Source organism: Harpia harpyja, chromosome 10, assembly GCF_026419915.1.
Source record: "Harpia harpyja isolate bHarHar1 chromosome 10, bHarHar1 primary haplotype, whole genome shotgun sequence".
In the NCBI taxonomy this organism is placed as follows: Eukaryota; Metazoa; Chordata; class Aves; order Accipitriformes; family Accipitridae; genus Harpia; species Harpia harpyja.
Genome location: NC_068949.1, coordinates 38,710,158 through 38,733,960, shown reverse-complemented (window position 1 = coordinate 38,733,960; position 23,803 = coordinate 38,710,158). Strand labels below are relative to the sequence as shown.

Here is a 23,803-nt window from a genome sequence, read left to right as displayed (position 1 = left end):
TAGAGTAATGCTAGGAATAAGTAGACAGTTCCTGTATTTTCATCAATGCAGCCATACTAAGACTATATGTAATCTCACATGCTTCTGAATGAGTATTTTGGAAGAATAATTGCTGGTTCATAGAAAACCTCTGCATCTTTGGCTCCTTGAAGTCTAGAGCAAAATGTATATATTTAGGGAGTTGGGAAGTGATTGCCACTCTGCACCTCAATGCTGCCTCTAAACCTGATCTTCCATAATTCACCCGCTGGCATCTGCATGAGTTGAGACAAGGAGGTTTAAATAACCAACCTGTCAGTGGAAGCAGTCAGTAAGAGAACAAAAATGTCAGTGTTCTTGTGCTTCAAATGAAGAAACATTCTGAAATTAAATTCTAATTATGTGATAAAAACTCTATAAAAAGAAAAAAGGGAACATCTTATAGCTTAAGTACTTTGGAGCTAAAGATATATTCTAAAGAAGAGATAAAACAAGTTAGGATCATAGCAGAAAATTCTGACATCTCTCAGAAAAATCTGTCCAGCTCTCATTCAAAAATTGTCCTCTTTCTGGAACTTGTAGTTCACTCCTATAGTATAACATCATGGTTTTGGGAATAACTGTGCCTAATGGGTTATTTGTCAAAAGAAAGGACAGAAAATACGTTTTATTGTAATGAATGCTGTTCTTTGCCAACTGCAGATCAAAGAATTGGAAGAGCAGCTAGAGAATCAAGCACTGCATAAGGAGATTAGTCGTCTTAAACAGCAACTAGAACTTTTGGAAGAAGATAAAAAAGAACTAGAGCTCAAGTGTCAGAACTCAGAAGAAAAAGCTAGAGACCTAAAGCATTCAGGTAAAATCATGTAATAACTTTCATTTTAGATGTGCAGTTGGGGGGATGCGAGTGGTGCACGTCTAATCGAATTATACATGTTATGTTTGAGACCCCAGAAGCAACAGCTTTTGTGTAGCTGAGATCCAGACCTGTGCTTCACAAGACAAAGTACAGCCACAGAACAGTCGTGTCCAGAATGCGTGTGAGAGAATAACCTTGTAAAACTTCCATAAGGTATAAAAATAATGTTGTTAGATTGCCCCGAGATGGATCGATACATGTGAATGGGTTTCCGTGTGAAAGACACAATCCTTCGTATTCAGTCAAAATGTATTCTTACCTAGTTTTAAAAATAAGTAAAATGGGATAACTCTGCTCTTTTTTTTTTTGCAAAGATGCACAGTGATTTATCAGACTGTGGAGACTACATTGTATGAATTGTACAAAAACATCCCATAATTATCAAGCTACCTAACCATTTAATAGTCTTGCAATAGAAGACACCAGTGAAAATAAAGACATGATTTAGCCCTTCATATTGACATGTGAGAAAACAATTTCTGCTGATGTGAGAGGGTCTGGGGGAGTGTTTTTTTTTTTTAAAACAGATATTTAAAAGGGTAAGTACTGCCTTCAGAGCCCTACAAAAGGAGTTAGCCAAACAAATCCGGTGAGCTTTTATGGCTCATATCCATAACAATTACACAACTAAATCTCTTACTTGTAGTCAAATATTTTGTTCCATGTCAAGTGACTGAAAGGAAAGAAACAGTCTTGCTAGCTACTGTGTGTGTCTGTCTCGAAGATTTAAACTAATGCCCAAAGAATTCGGGCAGAAAAGATTCACAGAGTATTTAGGAGGGATTTTGTTGCAGTGCAGGTGTTCATAAAGTTGTTGCTGTCAGGATGGTGCCTGGCTTGTCTGCATCCTATCTATTGAATGAGGAAATTTCTGACCTAATGCTCTTTATTTAAAATTGCCTTTAAAAAGGGCCACTGGTGTGTATGGCCTCGCTATAGAGAATGTTGGTTAAGTATTTGCATGTGCCTTTGCTTTCAGTCCTTGTTCAGCTCAAGGCCTAAGCAGGTGCTAGTTTTAAGTATGATACCTGGTCAGAGAAGCATCTGAGCCCCCCTCAGAGGAGGCCAAAGTCCCTATCCTTAGTTAAGACTCCACGTATAGCCATGCTTTTCCAAAACATGTCCTTAAGAGCAGGATTATCTTTAAGCTTGTTAGCAGTCTTGCTTGGAACTGCTTTGTGTTAGAGTTTCCCATTACCTAGCCTTAAAAATATGCCTAGGCAGCACATGAGTTCTCTTCAGCTGCCTTGGAAAAAAATCTAACCTTCACAGCAGATTCTTTCCTTCCAGGCTTATTTGTCCTTCATAAGAAATTTATCAGCATAAAGATTGTACCTGGAATTTAAACTCACTCAGTTGATTTTTTTTTTTTTTTCCTTTTTAAATTTAAAAATAAATGTTAAAGATTGTAATTTTAATTTGAATCCATCATTACAAGAACAAAGAACCAGATCCACTTTGGAATTAAATTCTGTACTTCTGCCATAATTCGCACTGTGTTCAGAACAATTGCTAAGAATTTTTGTAACCTAAAGACATTTAAGACTTTTCTTTCCTCTGTTTCTACCCTTCCCCAGTTAATTGCATTTGACAACATTTCAGGTGCAGGAATGTAATTTCGACATTTTAGATCTGACACAAAAACAGGAGAGAAAGAATCCATTCTGCCCACTGCTTGGTTTTGACCATTTTTATGGGGAAAACCCACACCATCAGCAAGACAGAGATAAGTCTGGAAGCTGAAATTGTTCTATTTCTTTCATCTCGTTAGTTCATTCTCAAATGCAACCTCAAATAGACCATTGCAGGAATGTGATAAACTTTTCCCTACTCTATCATTTTATATGAAGAATCCTCTAGGAGGGAGAGTGTCATTTTAGTTTCAAAAGTAACTTAGGTTGGAGATAAACTGGTTTAATGAGAATCCTGTGCATCTAGGACATTGTTCTTGCTATAAAATGTTGCCAAAAATAGGACTTCCTAGCAGCTGTGCGTTTTAGTCTTGTTGTTTGTTTTTTAGTTAATTAGTAGCTGGTTTTGCATAAACCATCAGAGTTGGTTTTCAGAGCAGATGTGAGAAACCAAGAACTCGCTCTAGTTTGTTTTATTGCTCTTGTGCAGTTGATGAACTTCAGAAACGAATACAGCAGTCTGAAAATCCTGCACCACCTCCTCCACCGCCGCCCCCTCCTCCTCTTCCTCCTCCCCCTCCTCCTAACCCTATACGGTAAGTACTTAAATCAAGGGTTACAGCATTAATGCTTTGCTGAACCAGAATACATTACATGAGCTTGCATCCAAGCAGGAAGAGTGTCTTTAAAGAAAAAAAGGCTTTCTCCATCTGTCTTGGGCTCTTTACCAGCAGGACGCACTCTGTGCCCCACCTGCCAACAGACTAACACCCTGACCAATTTTGAACAGTGTCTGCCTTGCCAAGCCTAACAAATTGTCTAGATTGTGACTTTGGAGGAGGAGGGATACCTGTCTCCTCTAAATTTAGGAGATTATTTTTTTCTATTCACCTGATAGCTGTAATTACAGACTTGTGAAATGCTTGTCTGAATCTACTGCTAAGAAAACCCCTTTGAACTAAAGGATATGTTGGATTACAGTGTGTCCCTTCCTGTCGGGTACTGGTGATGAAAATGCAGACTCCATTGAGTTCCCACAATTGCTTTCATAAGTTAAAAAGAAAAAAAAAAAAAAAACCACCAGAAAATCACCACCCCATCATCAAGCAGTTTTGGGCGAAATTATCAAAATTAAGCCCGATTTTTGCAAAGGACTGTGAAAGAGGCTGACCAATATATGATGTACCAGGCATTAGATCCAAATTTATTAACTGAGCCCTAAAGTGTGCTTAGTAAATTTTAGGAACTCAGCTAATCTTCATGTTGTTTGCTTGGTTTTAAAAATAAACGGACTTCGATGACACGTTCTAGCCTTCTGTAATAGATACTACATACAGGAGTCTTGTTAACTGCTGTGTTAAATATGTGAATAGAGATGATTAGTAGGGAGAATTCATCCCTTTGTGCATCTTGCTTTGTTTTTAGAGATCTATACTAAAAATGTTCTGAAAAACTGCGTTTGGTCTTTTGCTCCTTTTACGTCCGTTAACTTAATTTGCCTTGCTCGCTTCTTTCTCACTAATGTGTAGCATGAATTAACTGTGTGTGGGTGTTGTGGGGTTTTTTTGTTTGGTTTGTTTAAGTTTGTGCCCTTTACTATGTGGAATAGATAACACTGTTCCTTTTAAGCCCTGTAGTAGCTAAATCAGAGTATTTCCTTCATGCACTGTGATGTTTATGTGCATAGAGGTTGTTTCAGAGCCTAGGCACTGGATGCTGCTCTTTTCTGGAGCAGAGTTTTGACCCTTTATGTCAGGTGGGTCGCTCTACTCTGTAAGGAGCAATGTTCAGTAGGGAGTGATAGGCCCCACTGACACATCAGATGTGCATAGGAGCTTGTACTTGGGGTTTAAGATGAATCATTTCCTTGTCTGGACTTCTACGTTTTGACTATAGTGAAGGGATAATTATTTGACACTGTAAGAAGATTACAAACTTGGAGTTGGTGAGGAGATACTGATCACCATATTTAAGTGTCCTCTGGAGAATAATACTTCAATATCTACAGCTCTTCTTTCCTTTTATTATGCCAGAGCAGCTTCAATTTGTCATGTGTCACAATGAGACACTGTCTTTTAATATTCAAATCTGGAGTGTTTTGATTTGTGCCTAATGTCTGTTAAAAAGAAATAAATTTCTCTGGTGCATTTTGATGGGAGGCATTGTGGGGGGTAATTCAGTACATACATCTGCATTCAAGAACTGTTAAATGAGTCTTTTGTAAGTAGCTGTATAATCAGGTATAAGCAAGCTGTTTGTGTGTCATGTTCAAGTTCATTCTAACAGTGTGTAATACAGGACAGAATGACAATCTGCAGTTTCATTTTCCTCAAAGGTCTCTCATGTCAATGATTCGCAAGAGATCTCACTCCAACACCAATGTGAGCAAGAAGGAGAAACCTCCTCAGCAGGAGTCAGGTATGGCTCATCCTTTCTCAAGTCTTGCGGATTATTCACTAGGTACTGCAGATAAAGCTAGTGAAAATGAACTGTGGGTACAGATAGTGATGCAAATGCTTATAATTGTCAACATTAACTGTTGCTATCCATGTCCCAGCATATTCATCTACCTTGCAGTCCAGAAATGTGATTCCGGCTCAGGTATATGTGCTCTGAGATAGGAAGTGGTATCTTTGGTACTGTAGCTTTGGTACTCCTATGAGAAGCAGCTAAGGACTTTGGGTCTGTCTAGTTCGGAGAAAGGGAGGCTGAGGGGTGACCTGATTGCTCTCTACAGCTTCCTGAGGAGGGGAAGTGGAGAGGGAGGTGCTGACCTCTTCTCCCTGGTATCCAGCAACAGGACCCGTGGGAATGGTTCAAAGCTGCATCAGGGGAGGTTTAGACTGGACATTAGGAAGCATTTCTTTACTGAGAGGTTGGTCAAACACTGGAACAGGCTTCCTAGAGAGGTGGTCGATGCCCCGAGCCTGTCAGTGTTTAAGAGGCATTTGGACAATGCCCTAATAACATGCTTTAACTTTTGGTCAGCCTTGAAGTGGTAAGGCAGTTGGACTAGATGATTGTTGTAGGTCCTTTCCAACAGAAATACTCTATTCTATTCTATTCTGTTCTGTTCTACTGCAAGCTTCCTTGAGATCCCAAGCAAATTTGTGTAGCCCTCGTAGCCGTCTATGCCTCTACAACTGAGCTGATGATCAGCATCCAATTTACTTTTTCCAGTGGATTTTAGTATGAACAGTCTTTGAGGCTGCAGATCAAAAACCTTTAGGGAAGACCTAGCACTTGCTGTGACTGAAGAAAAGTTCTAATCTTCCTATTTCTGGCTCTGCTGCTTATCAGAGATGTCACTGAGCTGATTTCATTCACTGATGTGGCAGAAAAAGTAATCTTTCTTTTTTTTCCCTTGGGAAGAGGGTGGTCAAGTTTCTTAGAGGCTCACAGAAGGACCTGACAAGATAAGTACTTAGCTGGGTATGGTGATGTGCTGGATGAGAGGGATGGGGAGAACAGGATGGTTCAATTTAGGCCCCATGCTGTTACACTGACTCCGTGCAGCTTGTTGAGTTCCACCCTGGCAGTTTGGTACTGCCTGTAGTAGTTGCACTATAGCAGGGTTGAAAGGCTCAGCCTGTGCCTCCAAACTGGAGACACTACAGCATGCAGCTGCAGCTACAGTGTGTGCAGGGCTTTGCACTTCCACAGGTTATCTGGAAGAGGCAAAAGAACAAACCCAACAAGCATTAAGCGGAGAGCAGATTATATACAGCATAATACAGGGAAGCTTCCAATTTCCAAATGGCTTCTTGTTTCTGATTTCTTCTGTACAGAGCCTCTCCACAGAGCTAGTTTGTTAAATGCTTTTGTTTTCATCCCTCAATTCATATCTTGCGAAATTACCGCTCGGAGTTGACTGTAATGCTAATCCTTTAACAATACTGAAAACCTAAAACAAAACAGAATCTTGCACTAAGGTGACTCTGCATGCAAAGTAACAGCTGAAATTGCATTTAATTGTTATTAATGGAAGCTGGAAACTTAGTAGGTTGAGAACAGGATTTAAGTACAGATCATGAGTGCCTGAAGAGTCAGATCTGGTTAGACAAGCATTGCCAGTTAAATAACCAAGGTTTTTCTTGCTGTTTCTATCTTCCTTCTGAAACAGCAGGAGTTTGTCTGTAGTGAATTGCTTAACCTATTTGCTGCCACTTAAAGAAGGGGGCTGCAGAAGGGAACCTGACTGAAATTCTAGGTATAGGATATAACTGTTAAAGAAAAAAATCACTGTTAGCAGACTGTAATGGTATGTAAGCATGGCTGGCTTGTCAGATGGGACCAACAAGCAGAAAGTGGGGGAAGGAAGTATTACCCCTCCCATTTTACAGGTGAGGAACTGAGGAATGGGGTGACTTGGGCAGGTCCCTGGGGGGATCTTTGGGACCTGGTTACCAGTCTGAGAGAAGTAAGGTTGTTGGTCTGGGTGAAATAATTAGAGAAGTGACCTTGTACCGAGATCTCTGATGAAGAGTCAATCTCATCTTTCAGTAAAAGTTCAATTATGTTGCCTTCATTTATCAGGTTTCCTTACCTTGAAGTGTCCTAGATGTTTTGATTACACCTTTTTGTTGAGACTGTTACCAACAGTGATTGTGGGAAATACTATGAAATTCACTATAAGTTCTCTACACCCCATTCTTTCATTATTTATTAGCAAACTTTAACAGTTCTGACCTTTCTTCAATCACATATAAACTGCTTCTTCTCTTAATAGTTGAGCTGTTCTTAAAATAAAAATAAAAAAGGGGGAAAGTTCTCTCTTGATCTAGTTATTATATCCAACTTGAGGCTTGTTTTGACCCTTGTTAAGGACTTAGAATGAGTGGTTTCTATCCCGTACCACCAATTAAGCTTTTATATTTGAAGCAGCCTGTTTGTGAAATTAAAGCCTGACATTAAATCAGCTTACAATACAGAAACTGCATTTCTATGAATCATCAATAGTACTCTGACAAGTGAGAGAGCGAAAGTCTATTTAAAATTCCTGTTATATAAGGTACAACATTGCAGCTTTGAATAGTGTCAGCCATATTTCTCCCATGTATTTGCTTTAAGTACTCTTTTTTTTCCCTTTTGGTATGGCATGTTAAGTGTCTTTTGTTAATGTTATCCAGAACACTGATAAGTTAACAGGTATTGTTTAGGTTCATCACACAGCTTCCCGTTTCATCTGAACACTTTGCAGTCCTGATACTGAATCTCTTGAAGAAGCAACCATTTCCTTTCATGGTATTTAAGTTCTGCCCTTTAACTAGATGCAGTGTTCTTCAGATGTGTGTTTTTAGTTCAGTCTGAAATGTTGGTGTATCATTGCAGCAAGGTTCTTAAACCCATGTGAAATATAAGACACGTTTGGTAGTCTTGTGACGGGCTGCATACAGGCCTCGCCATGGGGCGTTATGAACTTGGTCTGTGTTGATGAAGCTGTGGAAATTTCTGCTGAGCTACAGTGAAGAGATACAGTGGAATCGGGGCCGTATTATTCAGTGCTTGGCGCTTCAGCCTGTAGCACTGAGCTTTTGCAATTCCCAAGTTCCAGTTATAGGAGCTTTGAATTTTTCGGGATCTGGGCCCTGCTTCTGTCCAAACTTCTGCAGGCACTGCGGTTTGGTGTTTGCAAAGTCCACAGCTGGATCCTCAGTTTGTGTAGATTGGCATTTTATCCTTGAAGAGCTTGTGACAGTTTAGCTGATAGCAAAGATCACTAACAGCGCTGTATCCAGAAACCAGAATTCCTGTTAACTAGACATGAGGTTGCTGGTTTCTGCTACCATATAGTTGTATGCAGTGTAAGGTAAAGTGCCTCTCTGTGGTGGGGAAAATTAAGAGTAAGACAGTGGTCCTGTAAGAAAGACCCTGTGAACAGCCCACTTATGGGGAGAAAAATAAGCCTGTATATTTATGCTTATCATTTTAATTTTTAATAAAACTGAGAAAACCCATGCATTTGGGTAGTACATGAGCAATATGCGTGACACATACAGGCAGGAAGACCTACTGCATGGAGTATAACTAAGTACATTGTATATGTAAATGCTGTTTCATCATTAAAACTAATTTATGATTCTGGTTAATGGCTGTATGTGGCAAGCAAGCTGTTTAGGAGGCCATCTGTTTAACATGTTTTTTTCTTTGTACTATTTCTCTGTTGTTCATATCTGGAATGTGATATGCTCTTTGATTTTTGGAACAGGTGAAGAAGTTACGGATCTGAAGAGACAAGCTGTTGAAGAAATGATGGACAGAATTAAAAAGGGAGTTCATCTGAGACCAGTCAACCAGTCAAGCAGGCCTAAAACAAAGGTTTGGAATAAATAGCAGAGCAATATTAGCGAAGTACAGTAATTTACACTGAAAATAAATCAGGCTTTCTGTAAAATTCATTCAAAAGAATACATTTGCTTCACTTACCTCATTTGCTTTGCTCAGAATTAGAGCAGCGTATATCTGAAGAACAGAAACAGAAGTGAAGCCAACAGTAAGTAAATAGAAGTCCAGTTTCTTTGACACAGAAAGGAACTTAAAGCAAACATCTTGTAAACAAACAGCTACTGAGAAACGAAAAGCACAGAGAGAATAACTGAACTGGGTGAAGGGGTGATCAAGAAGTAGACTGTATTTAGCAGTATTTCTTCCTTTATGCAGCAGTTACCACTATTACCTGACTTTGGCTTCTATGAGGTATTGCTTACCATCTTCACAAAAGCATACTCTTTCTTTATGTATAGGCTGTGATTCACAGTGTTAAGAGCTAAGGCTTTTCCCTTCATCTGTATAAGAAAATAGATTGAATGTTAGACCTGTACCCATGAGAGAAGAGAGCAGAGGAACTGCATAATACAACTGCATGCCTGTGCAGCAGACCCTTGCGCGATGTCCGTCTTCAAGTACAAAGTCTGTCATGGTCCATTTCACATGTTTTTTAACATGCATGTGTTGTGTTTGTTTACAGCCAGAAACACCAAAGCCCTCTGAAAGTGCAATGAAAGAATTAAAAGGGATTCTGGTAAGAAAACTCATAGTTTATATTTCAGTTTTTTCTTCTCATTGAGTTGACAGGGCTTTCTGTGCAAAATATCTGAGTATTTGAAACTTCTGCATTAGTGTTTTGGTTTGAAGCCGTACAGCAGTTTTGGAGTGAATTGCCTATTCCACTTTTGACTTTGGTCTGACTGAAAGATTGGTTCTGGTCTTGCTAACAGAATGTATTTTGGAGGAAACGAGCCTGTTAACTCTGCTCTGGGTTTGTATGTTCCTGCCACTAGAGGGGATGTTATGGTCTGCATCTGCCATAGATCCTTTGGAAACTTTCCAAGTACAGTGAGGATGCTTAGGGAGGGAAAAGCAGCTGAATATATCTAGTCCAAAGTAAAGCCCCTGGACTGCACATACAGTAGATGTAGGGTTCTCCTCATCAACTGTTCTGATCTCCTGCTCTCTCCTGAGGCACCGAATTTCTTGTTAGTGTAGATGTAGCCTAAATAGAGCAAGAGCTCTCTAGTCTGTCTGCATTTGTATGTAGACAAAATTGATTCTGAATAGCTGTCCACATACCCATTTATCACCAAATAAAAACTTCAGGCATGTATTTGGTCCTGCTTGGAGCAACATGCTAAGTTTGCTCTTGTTCTGTCCTTTACTCATACATTGCATTGCTTATTTAACTGGTTGCTTCTTTTGCATGAGTGCTAAAATTGTATCAAACAGTCAGAAGGAGCTGTAGTTCTTGCTCCCTGACTTCTGTGACCCTGAAGCTTTTAAAGTTGAAGTGCAGCTTTGGCACACGAGGTGAAATTTTGCCTTTGTAAGGTGAAATATGGTGAAATTCTGCCCGTATTGAAGCAATGAACTTCACATCCACTCTACAGAAGGTAAGGCTAATTATTCTAATCATCCATGATAGCACCTAAACAGCCCTTATAAAAATAACTTCAGTATTGTGTTGAGTGATGCGAGGCAGTACAGCAGAGGGGGTAGCCACAGCCTGTGCTGTGATTTAAAATCATGAGTGTGGCACCAATGACGTGTTAAACTTACTGTTCTCCAGTCACATGAAAGCAGGGGAAGAAGGGAGGAAATGATCTAGAAAGCCACCAGACCTTAATGCCGAGCTCTAATTAGAGGGACACATAATTAAATGTGGAGGTAAATAGAAAATGCAACACAGCGATTATGTTTTAAATTGAACTCTAATTATAGGAATAGTTTGATATGGTGTGCTGTTTGGACCAGTGAAGGTTGGGCTGAATGATCCTGCCGAAGGTCCTTTCGTTTTCTAATAGCTGTTTTATTTCTTTGACACTGTATCACTGCCATTAGGGGAGACTTGATTATGTACTCAGGGGAAGCAGAGAGAAACCTACAGTCACTGTACTTCTGTATCTAGCTTGTTGCTTTTGAGCCCTTCAGGATATTTGCAGTATAAGACAAACTGTGTAAAATCCAATTCCAGTCTATTCTTGAGACCAATCATTATGCACAGTCAGACAACAAACATGGGGGTGGGATGTGATGGAGTAAACGTTTGTTGTTACTATGCTAATTATGCATTTCATGTAGACCTCCATATAGTTGCTACAAACAAAACACATTTATGTTCTGCAGATTGCAGAGTTTGAGCGACTCGTTGCTCAAGTTGCTTTCGTACGTGTACATTTGTACAGATCTGGAGCATACTACTAATTAATAATGTACCTTCTCAGTTAAATTTCAAATAGTTGGTAAAGAAAATATTTTAATTTTGGGGCACGGGTGAAGAATTAGAGTTACTTTGCTGGGATCCTGAAAGTAGCACAGCTTTTGCAACTTGTGATGCCATTTCCTTTTGTCATTTGCTATTTCTGCTCAGAAGTTATGTGCTTGTCAACAAAAGATGTTAAGAATATGTTATTTAAGCTCTGGAAAAATGCTATACAAGTCTGACGTTTTGGAAGGCTGAATAAACAGGATTCCTGGGCATTGCTAAAGATGGCAAGACTCAGAGGGAGAATGAAATAGCATATGGGTCCCAAATTTTCAGTTGCATTGTAAACATTTTGGGGAAATTTTACAGTCAAGTGGGTGCTGATCCGGTAACTGACTCTTGTCAGTTGGGAAATGCATGCAGTATGCACTATGTGCATGTTAAAATTCCTGTGGGCAAGTTTGGGAGGTTTCAGGCTTTGATTAAAGCCTTTGCCCCCTCCCCCCCTTTAAGAAAAGTGCTGCTGGACTTGCAGCTTCACTGATACAAAATACTAACCTTGGCATAAGGCAGCAGTAGCATGCGTTTCTATTTTGTATGTATAAAAAAACTGTTTCAACTTGAGATCTAACTCTCTGCATAAGAGAAACCATGAAGTATGTGGACATAGGGTCAGGTTTACGACAGATCAGCTGGATTATAGGATATAATGACATGCTGCAGTTGCAGCTAGTACATACTGACTTCTACAGATACGTGTGCGCACCAGGATGCAGCAACACAGGACCACGCTAAAATATAAAACATGCTGGAGCAGTAAAATATGGATCTTTGGCTTTTTGCTAATAGAGGTTAATGATGGGCATGATAACGCTGTAGCAGTTTTTTAAGATCCTTTAAATGTTAAGATGGAGGAAGTTGGCAGTTCCCTGCAAACATCAGAATTTGTTCAGTAGTGATCCAGAGCATCTTTCTCAAGCCTGATATCAACCCTCTAATGTGTAGGTAAGTATGGTTAATCTCTAAAGTGGGAAATCCAAGTAAGGGGAGGGAAGAGTGGCGAGCCAATCCCCAGATGCTCGCTGTTGTACTAATGGAAGAGCTTCACACACCGGTCTAGAACTGCAGTTGCTTTTCTGCAGTTTAAAAGGTTCTTGCGTTGTGCACGTGAGATGTTTGGCAAGGCATAATAGGTCCTCAGAGAGCTTTTCATGCCTATTTCTCGCTTTAGGAAACATTGAATAAATCCACTAGTTCCCGAAGCTTGAAGTCCCTTGAAACAGACAGCAGTGAAACAGAGCTGGAACGAGTTCTGCGACGCCGGAAAGTAACCACTGACCAGGACAGTGGCAGTAAGTGGCTGGACTCCTTTGTAGTCCTCTTCCTCTCCCTGCATTAAGTGACTCTTGAAGCTTTACTTTCTTTTCCAGACCATTGCCATTTCAGCCATTACGGAGAACCCTGCTTACTTCTGCAGTGACTCACTTCCCCATCACACCTGTCGCTTTTCATCCCCATTTTCTCCAAGAGATGCCTCTGTCAGGATTTTCTGCGCACACAGCCGTATATACACAGGTTCCTCTGTCCTGCCTGGAGCTCAGACATTGTTATTGGAGCTAATAGTGTGAGCCTACTGTGAAAATACTCTTGAAAGTAATGGTAACCAGAGAAATGAGGATTTAGGACTAATGTTTTGAATTAACCTCTTCTGCAGAGCAAGGGCCTGCAGTTTTTAAGCTATGCTTTACTATCATCATCGGTAAGAACCCGTTAATGTTCTGCCTGGCTAGAAACACAGTCTGTGCAAGTGTAAGTGCATGCCATAGTCAATGCAGATGTGGCTGGTTTTAATGTCACCGTATGGTTTTAGCTTGGACTTTGTAGATAGACAGTTCACTGACTACTCATTAGTATGAGAACAGGCTTTTTTGTCATTGGGCTGGCTCTTGCTCCAGTTGCACTTCAGGCTGAGAGAGCACTGGCAAGTTGTGACTTGGTAGCGCTGTGTGGGCAGCAGGACTTACCATCCCAGAAGGCAAGGGGACTGAGTGCATGGCTGTGTCAATATAGCAAGCCCTGCTTGTGGTACAAGAAAGGGTTAATCCTGGTGGGGAGAGCAGAAGCTGCAAATACGGTGTTTTGATACTCTGCATGCACTGGATGCTGTTCGTTAAAATTCCAAGCAGTTAGCTTGAATTCTGCTGTGCTTATTTGTTGTTTCTAGACCAGTCAATCCGGATAACAGAAGCATTAAACTTTCTTTGGGTTTTAGGTCCCACTGGAACCTTGGCCACATCAGAATCAAAATCTCTGCCTGTGCTAGGTTTGGGAGCCAGTGCCGCACAAACAGCGTTGAACAAGAAAGACCTGGAGACGGAATTCAGTTCCAAAGTACCTGACTCAGGTCCTGTCTCTAACCAGCTTAAGGGTGTCACGGGCTTCAAGCCTACATTACAGTAAGTAGAATATGGATTTCTAGATATATTTTAGTACCAGATCTGTTTAGCTGGTGCATTTTGAAAGTGATTTAATAGCAAATTTGGTTAACAGGATAAATGTACAGTCTGCAGCTGTTTACTACTGACTCCTTAAATAATTTGCAGTCTCACGTGGAGGTAGAAATCGAACTCTCTGTAATAAAGTTCTTTTCCTATAAAATCTGTGAACATTCTTCAAAAAAAAAGTTCATCTTCTCTGCCAAAAAAAAGAACTCAAAGAGTTTTTAAGGAATAGCAGGGTTGAGGGTTTTTTTCCATATCCTGAAGAGAAGAGGGATGATAATTATACAGTTAAGCCTTGATTTTAAAAAAAGGTCGTTCTAGGACAATATGGTGAAAAATAGAAACATGTAAGTCATATTGGTCTATATGCAGGTGTGTGGGGCAGTTTCTGTTGGACCAAAACAAGTCCTGACTATTACTTTTAAATGTTTGTTGATAAAAATTCTGAATTACCTTGAAATCTCAAGATTAAGATTCTTCAAAACCAAAAAATACAGTTAGTGCTGCATTTGCACAGGTGGCAGAATAATCTTTCGTCACAACAGATTGAAGACCCAAGGTGCTGGTTAAGCATCAAAGAGTTAAACCTGCTTCAGAAATATTTATTTCTGACAGATCCACGGAGGATTGGTTTGTTTTACAATACCAAGCTCCTTTTGAACTTAGGCTGTGCACTTGCTTCAGTTGCCTTGCCAGGTTGTTTGTCGGTTTGTCACTTCAAGAAAAGGAAATAGATGAGACAAATCAGATCAGCAGAATATTGTAATCATGGCTAATTAAACCGCTGATTTCCTGCTCTATCAGTTAAAACATACCACCAGCACCAATTCTAGCAAGTGTCCGTTGCTTGGTTCAAAAGAGTAAGTCACAACAAATGAGCTGGAAATTCAGTTCACATCTATTCTTATGAACTGATATTTACTTCACTCTCTGCAGGTACTTTTATCATTTATTTTTGAATGGATAAAGAGCCCAATTTCCTGTTATGCTCTACAAATTTCTTTAATTTGCACCAAGTTTTAAAAGCAGAATGCCTTTTCCAATCATATGTATTTTCCCCTTTTATTGCATTTAAGTATCCTTAGAAGAAAGATGATCTTCATTTTAATTTAATCAGAAAGATGAAGATTTGTTAAACAGTTAATTTGACATGAATAATGCCATTGCATTTTCTTGAACTGCTACCCTGACAGAAAGGTGAGGTTCTTCTTGAAAAATACTGTGTTTGTAGTTTGTGGATTTCTACAATGTTGAACAGATAACCTTAATCAGAAAATACAGCAACTCCTGCCACCTTTTGCCTACCTTTATTCCACCAAACTAAGTGGAAATTGCATTTACAAGAAAGGAAATGAAATAATTGCAGGCCCCAAGGTCTCACAGAATGCATGGTGAATTGACAGTGAAAAGGATCTTGTGTTGACAGTCACAGTTGTTATGTGTTATAAAAGCATATGTGAAGCTCAATTTATTTCTCAGCTTGCCTATACAGTGACATCCTAAAAGACACATTTCACTTTAATTTATCTGTTTAAAGCCTTAAAACAAATGTGCTGGGCCAGATTCCTTAGTGCTGCAGGGCTGCTTTGCACGAGTCACTGGTGTAAACCTGCTTAATGGGAAAGGCTGATTGTTGAGGATGGTTTTCCAGCGAGAGAGAAGGTGCTGGGGCTCTCATACTCTTCTGCTGCTGGGCTGGCAGGGAGGAGCAGAAATAACCTAGATGCTTCATACCATGTTGAAGTGCAGTTACTTTTCTTTTTTCTCCTGGGTACTGTTTGCAGCAAAGGTTAGTAGAAGCAGACTCCAAGGTGTGCAAGCGCTGTTTTGAAACAGGGCTCGTTTGAAGCAGATATCAGGAGGAAGTTCATTTGTCTTAACATGTCTGACAACTTGGCTCTGTAATTAGGCAGTTTTCTGGGCTTCCCTGTGTACAGCTATACTAGCAGTTTAGTTTGGATCAGCAGAGCACTTCTGAAGCAAATCTCCCTATTGTCCCCATTTGCTATGCTTTGATTTGTATCCTGGAGCGGTCTTAGTGCATAAACTGGATCCCTGGATTCATTAGGTGAGTGAAACTAAACCAGAAGACGTGATCCAGCCTTTAATGACTGGCCCAGGGGCCACAAGAGAGCTAGCTCAGTGAATAACCCCCCTGAAACGTGTGTTATGAGGACATCGGTCTGAAACACAGGCTGTTTCCCTCTACGCATCTGCTCCTGTTGCACCACACTATTTCCTAAAGTAGGCTGTGTTAACTAAACAAACAGTACGCTGCTTTGACCAGATACCCTAAATGACAAAGGCATACAAAAGATTTATTGTGGCTCTTCTTCTCCGTATTCACACCTGAGGTAAAAGGATGCAGCTGTCTCATCATTTGCAATTCCTTGAGATCTGACAAAGGTGTGACCTGCTTCAACTGTTTGCAGCAGCTAAGCAAACCTTTTATAGCACAGTAGAGGATTACATGTCTAATAATTACCAGATGTCTCTTGCAGTGCAGTGTTTATTCTTTTTTCTTCACCTAGATTTTAATGTACTGCTTCCTGTAGAAAACCTTAGGAATAGTTGTGCACGAGATATTTCTCTTTGCTGCAACATCCATTTATTAAGTCTTGTAATCTGAAGGAGGAGGTGATACAGACATTTAAATGCGAACAGCCCTATTCATCATTCTTTATTCACATTGAGTAACAGTTCAGCACACCCGTTCTCATGGAGAAAGAAGGTGACGCCTTTGAAAAAGACCCAGTCTTGAAAATATACCTGTGAACAACATGTAGACAGAAGTCAGCTCATTGAGTAAACTCCTGGATCCTCCCCACTCCCGAGTCAGTGACAATCCAACCTAAATACACACAGGGTAAGGAATTTCAGTCTTCGGTTGAGGTAGGCCTCCACACCTAACGTGGTTACTCCTGCGGTTAAGCGTTACCAAAGCACTGGACTCCAGCTGAATCAGCTGGGCCACTTGTGTCAGTAGCCAAAGGAGGGGTTGTGGAGAAGGGTTGTAACATCGACAAATACCGGTTGATTCTGAAACTTTCCTGTAACCACGCTAAGTGATGATAGCTCGGAGAACTTAATTCAGAAGAAAAATTTGGGTTTCGAACCACTAGGTGAGGTGTTATTTCAGCGCAGGAGGTTGTTAGAAGAAGGGTTTGAAGCCATTTAGCAGGTGATTTGGAATGTGTGGTTTCGCTGAGGTGGTGCTGAGGGGGAAGACATCAATAATGTGTGTCCTATAGGGAAATTGAGGCCTTACCTCAGTATTCAGGTAACTTCCTCTGCAAATCTCTTCCCAAATGTTTAACCCAGCATGAGTGTAATTCTGTGACAATTGCTTAGAAGAGAATAGGTGACAATTTAGTTCCCTTGGGAGCAAAGAGAGTTCCCCTGACTCCCTGCGGTGTGTAGACACAGAAGGGAAAGGTGTGTCTGGCTCTGCCCCTGGGTTTTGGGTTTGTTTTTTTTTCCCCAGCACTTTGTAAACATTTTGTTTCTGGGCAGCAGAGTTCTCCGCTAACACAGTGAACCACAGAGAGGGTTAGTCTTAATCTGATGATTTTATACAATTAAAGGATTTGTCCTTCTCCTGGCTGTAATCTTAGTACCTCTGAATCATCTACCAGCTCTGCAGGAAGCAGCTCAGCCTCAGCTAGACAGAACTGCAAAGGTTTTCCAGTGCAGCTTGAACATGGGCAATTTAGTTTGAACAACAAATGAAGAAAACAATGGGATGTTCTGGAAGTTTGAGGTCTCCTCAGTTTTAACTGTTTTAAAAGCTACTGTCACGCGTTTTTCTTAGAGTGTACTTTTTGTGTGCTCTCTCAGTGCAGGTAGAAGCTCTCCAAGATCCTTCATTTAAATGAATTTGCCAATCTTTTTGAGCACTTTCAAAAAAGCACCTAAAAATGGGAACAATTTCCATACTAAAGATTGCAGTTCCGTTCTACTCGCTGCGATGTTGACCACCTTTCTACTCAGCTAGATTTAGCAGGGGCATTCCTGAAACGGAGAAGGTTTCTTGCACTTTCTTCACAGATGCCTGGTGTTAAAGATAGTACTGGTACTATCAGAGGGGGGGGACCAACAGACTAATTCACTAGTGTCACTGTTTGTATTCCCTGTAATTTCCTTTTGACAAATACTGTAGTGTGATGGAATTTTTTATTCATTGAAGACTTTCAAGACTTGGAATCGGTGTTATTTTTTACTGTTGTTCGGTATTAGCCTTTGGTCCTGTCAGTTGTATTCCCCTGCCTTGTTAAGAATTCTGAAATATTTAATAAACACATCTGCATTTTAGTTTTTATTCTCAATAAAGGTTTTTGACTGAGGATAAAATTGACTCGCCTCTTGTGGTCTGGCATGCCCCGGACAGACCACGATGGCACTCTGCTGAGCTGACACCCACTCTCCTGTACAGCCTGACACCGTGGGCTGGTTGGTCCGGGTCTGACACAGGACAGCCGAGCTGTTGTTACTTGGCAAACCCTCCTAGCGTGGTAGTTTGGAAAGGACATACAGATTGGAGTGTGAGCTTTATTGCACAAGTGATGTTTGTCCTTGGTTGTGGGGATCTTGTAGGAAAATGGGAATGCTGGGGTCAGGGTGGGAGGTAGTTAGGCAAATAGGAAGCTATAATTAACATGGAGACATGGTTTTTAAATGATATAAAGAAGCAACTGGTGGTGAGCAACTGTCAAATTAGCTTAATGCTTCAAATCTCATCTTTTGGTGAGTAAGGAATAGCACCGGTTGAGTTTTATTTTGGTTTCGAAAGCAATTTGGCTTTGAAGATGGACGATGGCACTAGATTAGGGAGCTCACTGAAAGACAAAGTATACTAATTTGATGCCATGTTAGTGTCGGCTTTTGTAGCAGAAATGAATTCATTCGTACCATCTCAGATTCCAGGCAGAGTATCTACGTGGAGTCTCCCATACCTATACTATGTACTTGCAAAACCAGTCTTTGTTGGAACAGATTTTTGACGGTATTTTCTAAATATGCTGCAAACCCCGCAGATTTTCCTACAGTGTTTTCCTTGAATGGTTTCCTTTAGCCTTCTGCTTTTACATATAGATAGAAAATTGGATGGGACTTCATCCAATAAGATTTTCCATGATATTTACATAAAATTCTGGTTTCTAATGGAAACATATTACAATGATTTCATGAATAGAGCACCAAGCAAGGTTAAATAATACCAAGATTATAATATTAACCAGAGGAAACAAAGAAAATCCAAGTCTCAGGGGACAATCTGATCCTTAGTTTGTCCTTTTGTACTCCTACTGTAAATTATTTACAAAGGGCATGGCAGTACTAGTTCACAGATGGCCCGTCAGGCGTAACCCTTTATTTTTACACCTTCTGTAGCTTCTGTAACTATATAAATAGAATATATCGCTTTTGATACTCTTATATCACAAGCAGCCCTCAGTACTGCATGGGACTTTGCACATCCCATATAATTAATCTAAAATGCATTTATCATCTAAATCTGGATTTCACAGTACAAATTTTATGTGTTTAGTCATAAAAATATACACAGACTTATGAACAATTATGTATGAATGAGTACAACAGAACTAGGTTTTCAATTTCTGGCTTAAATATATGGTTGGACAAATAACAAGAATACTGATAACAACATTAACAATCTTAATGAGGGAAGAGCTTTGCATAGAACTAAATGCAAATACTTTGGCTGGACAAATTTGTAATTGTTCAAAACTGTGGCTAACTGTGTCTGTACTAATTGCTTTTCCCAGCTTTATTTGTAGCAGTAAAACCTGTTTTTTGAAAGGGAGCACCAAAATTATGTTCATTCTTGCACTGAAACTTTATTATGTTTGCATTCTGCTCTTGACAAACTATTGAAAATGGGCCATGAATACCTGATAAACAGGGTTAATAATTTTTAACAATGCCTCAGCTGTAACAGCAGCACAGTCAGGCTGGTGCTGCAACAGTGTAAAGGATTTGAAGAAGGGAATGCTAGTACAACGAAGTCTGAATAGTAATTCTTATTTTTATGCTTGAAACGCTGATTTAATCACTGGTTTTCTCCATTAAACTACTTTATATCGACATCTTTCATTTTTCTGTCCTTTGAAGGTGGTAAATATGATTGCCATTTTATCCATTTTTGTTATAAATGAAACAGACTTCAGAGCGTTTGGCTGTGCATCAGTTGTTGGAATGCTGCCATACACTAATGCAGACTCCCCACTGTGAGCCCAGTGAAGAATTATACTTTGATTCACCAGATTGTATTAAATAGTCCAGCTGTTGGGATTTGAAAGATAGTTACCTCCAAAGTGAAATAAAAATGAACTTGGCATTTATGGCTGTGACCATTTTTATAGTGTTGGGCAATCAGCTTTTCAGAGGTAGCACTTTTTAAAATAACCCTCTTCTGGTTACACTGCTTTAAAAAGTTTAATTTGCTGTAACATTCAGAATACCCCACCTTGTATTTTCTGGAATGATTGGCAACTTTCGCATAAAATAAGCATTATTTTCCTTATGAAATCACTGGCTTCTGATGATAATCAAATGAGTCTGAAACTGTATCTATTAGCACCAATTTCTGCATTAATTAACTTACACCAAAGTTCTAATGTTAGAGACAATTCCTGTAATTAAAGCTTGAACATGGAATTTCATTTGCTATATCCAGTGCTTCAGTAGCAAGCTGAGTAAATTCTTCCTGAAATGGAAAGTGCAACAATTGTTGTTTCTGTGATTATTTATTTGTTTTTAACCTGTACATTTACTCTCTCCCCGTCAGGTGGGAGCCAGTACATTCTCCGCCCTGTGCTCTAATTGTTGAGTGGGGTGACCTCCTTTTTCTTTGTAATTTTCTCCAGGACAAAGACTGTCACAATAAAGGGCAGTTCATAGCAGATGGACCCAGTAGCTGAATTTCTTTCGCTGGCCTCCAGTTGATTCTACTTTTTCCTTTCAAGGGTGTTATCTTAGCAGTATGGAAGGCTGTTCCTTATGAGTAAGCATGAAAAATTAAAAAAAAAAAAAAATTAAAAAAATAAAAGGCTCTGGACTAGCAAATGCAGTTGCCTTCAGCAGCTCTACATTCAGCCTTCCCAGGAGAGCGGAGCCGCACACCCACGGGTGCGTGTGGGACCTCGCCGCGCTAGGGTTTTTTGCGCTTGCCCAGTTTGGTGGTCGTAGCTGTGTTGGCGTGGACATCTATACGGTGTTCATGCTGTTGTGTAAGGCCCTGCCTAAAGTACCCTGCCAGTACGCACGTGTGACTGCCCTCTCTAAGCGTGCCCGGTTACGTGCCCTCGGGCGCACGTGGCCAGCGGGGTCTGGGAAGCGCGGTGGAGGAGGTATGAGCCCAGGCTCGCAAGCTGCCTGTCTGCCCGTACAGCAGCGTTACGACGGCAGATGAAGTACCCCGATCTGCGACTTGTTCAGGTCGTGCTTTCCCGGTGTTTGCCTTGTTCTCTGCTGGTGCATTCTAGCTAATCTAAGGATTTGCCTGCATGTTTTCAACAGTAGTACAAAGCTTTTGAATATAGACGAGTGCTTTTACTGTTTATAGCACGATGCCAACCTCTACAAATAACCCTGGTGTCTCTGACCTTTCCTTCCTCTCTCCTCACTCGGAGGGCTTTTTATCTGCAAAAATCCCTGCACTGCAAGCAATCAAGACGTAACCCCATTTCTGCAGTACAGAATGTAGGTCTAACGCCCTCTGTATTTCAGAAAATCCAGTAGGTGAATTTTCAGAAATCATTTGCACTTGCTCCCAGTGAGACCATGAGCAGCCCGTTGGTGCCGAGCCACAGCGGAAAATCTGGTTACACCGCCTCTACCTCCCTGCCATAGTGTAGAGTGTGGTCCCCCGCGCAAGCTGCTCTGGGATGAAGGTGTGGAGAAGTCGTCACGTTCTCCTTTCAGGCTGCAGGACTGTTAGCCTACAGGCTACAGGAACTGGTAGCATTTTCTCTGAGTGCAACTGCTCTGTTGGACATGGGGGAACCTAAATCCAGCTCTGAGATGAGCAGAGAGAAAATAAATTCCTGAGACTATCTTTAAACTGATTCGTTCATAGTCTAAGGATTTTTTCAGTGCTTTGTGAGTTCATTTTTCCTGTTACGTATGTTCCGTGGCTAGCTTAACAAATGATTCAGGAGGAGTAATGTGACTGTTGCACTTCGTGTGCTACTACCTGTATGTAACTGCTGTTAAATGTATGAATCTATTTACTAGTGTAGTAGACCTGTCCTGGTCATACGTGCTACTAATAATAGAAATGCTTTTCTGTATATTTATATTCTTTCTCCTAAATATGTGACCTGCTATCTGTATTCATATACTTTATTCTTTTTCCTTTAGATCAACTAGTCATACAGAATTGACAAGAAAAGCTTCTAGCAGTGAAAGAGAGACAGAATCCGTTGTAGTTTTAGATCCTGTTTCCACCAGTGGGGATCAGATGTCTGAAAACACGCTGAATCAGAATAAAATGAAAGAAGAAAAAAGGAAGCTGCCACATAAAGAAACTAATGTTGAGAAAATAAAAGAAACAGACAGTTCTAACTGTTAATTGTTATTCTGAAAGGCTGTAACTTTTGGGAGTCATTATCTGGACATGTAAATTGCTTAGGTGTGTTACTAGGGGCTACGGTCTGTACTCCAAACAGTTTTCAATAATATAGATTGAAATGGTCTTTTGTATGCAGTTTTGTTATATGCATTAAAGTATTAAATAACTATGTATCACTCAGAATCCCTTTCCCGTTTTAATTTAGCAGGTATGGTTATTATTTTCTTAGATAAGAGTCAGTTACCTTTACTTTAAAACTGTATTTGAAAAGGCTTTTAAACTTATTCTTTTATTGAGAAGCTGCCTTGTAAAAGGTCCATTCTAAAGCTTGCCAGAAGCCCCTTGCATCCCTCTTGAATTGGACACATTTGGGTTAGACCCTATGAAGGTGATTACACACACATCAGCTTTAGTATGAGGGGTATTATTAATTATTAAAAAATCAGTGTTTAGACACATTGCTTTAAAAATATTTTGATATCTACTTAAACCAAGATCTTGTAGGTCTCCTTACTGCTGTCTCCACACACGCCTTTGTGAGGAAATTAAAAGCACAAGCATAACATTTCTGTTTCAGATTCCTCGGTGGACAGCTAGCCCAAAGACTGAAAAGCAGAGGCAGTGCAGCATGTCATTTGGTACCAAGACTTTTGGTAACGATAGCCAAAGTCAGAAGTTTGTGGGTTGAGATTGGTGCTCTCATTTGGATGAAAAGCTTTTCAAAGGAGGACTTACCTCCTGGTTTTTGTTTCAGTGTTACATAGTGAAGTTTGGAACCGCTGCAACCGGAGTTTGTGTTTGCTGCTGCAAAAAAACCCCTTATCCTAGGCTCCCGTGAGTATGGATTAGATTTGGGATTCAGTCATTCTAGGATTGCAAGTTATTTGGAATCAACATTTTGAGAACTCCCAGCTGAAAGCTCGCAGCACTAACAAATAAGCCTTTGCTTTGAGCCTGGTACACACTGGTGGCATTAATTTCTTTACTAGGTAACACTTTAGATGTCTGTATTTGATGACACAAATCCCAGTTTCCCTCAGCCCTTATTTCCTATGAAGACAGTGAGATAGGTACGTAATTGATTTGCTCCACTGCCAATTCACATTCCATTGTAGTCTCTTTTTAAATTCAACACAGTATCTCGTTCTTTTATAATCAATGAACAAATGTAATCAGGGATTTACCTAAAGATTGGTGTAACTGAAATTGGGTGGTAAAGTACTTGAATGCTCTTGGAATATTTTTTATTTAATGATTTGAAACAGTAATAGCACTGAAGGATGAATGTTCTGAGTTTGTTGATTTGGCTCTGCATGCAACTGTCTGGTGCTTTTCCTAAAAATAAAAGTATAGTAACGAGTGTGGTAGTTTCACATCTTTTTTGGTGTTTTTTGCATGTTTGCTAAGAAAATCTTGGACTTGATCTAATTACTGAACTACATTATAATTCCTAAACTTGGGGAAATTTGTCTCTCATTGATATCT

General features: G+C 40.1%; 1 protein-coding gene across 4 annotated transcripts in view; it reads left to right on the top strand.

The window, feature by feature from the left end:
* Nucleotides 1-23,678, top strand: part of SHTN1 (shootin 1) — a 66,988-nt gene extending 43,310 nt beyond the window's left edge. For 2 of the 4 annotated variants that reach the window (XM_052799711.1, XM_052799714.1), the window contains 8 exons: nt 682-835; nt 3,020-3,125; nt 4,865-4,947; nt 8,738-8,847; nt 9,497-9,550; nt 12,459-12,579; nt 13,500-13,683; nt 22,108-23,678. In XM_052799711.1, the coding sequence (XP_052655671.1) occupies nt 682-835; nt 3,020-3,125; nt 4,865-4,947; nt 8,738-8,847; nt 9,497-9,550; nt 12,459-12,579; nt 13,500-13,683; nt 22,108-22,318 (1,023 nt within the window). In that variant the 3' untranslated portion in view covers nt 22,319-23,678. The other 2 variants (XM_052799712.1, XM_052799713.1) reach the window with 2 other exon arrangements.
* Nucleotides 23,679-23,803: the final 125 nt, after the last annotated feature.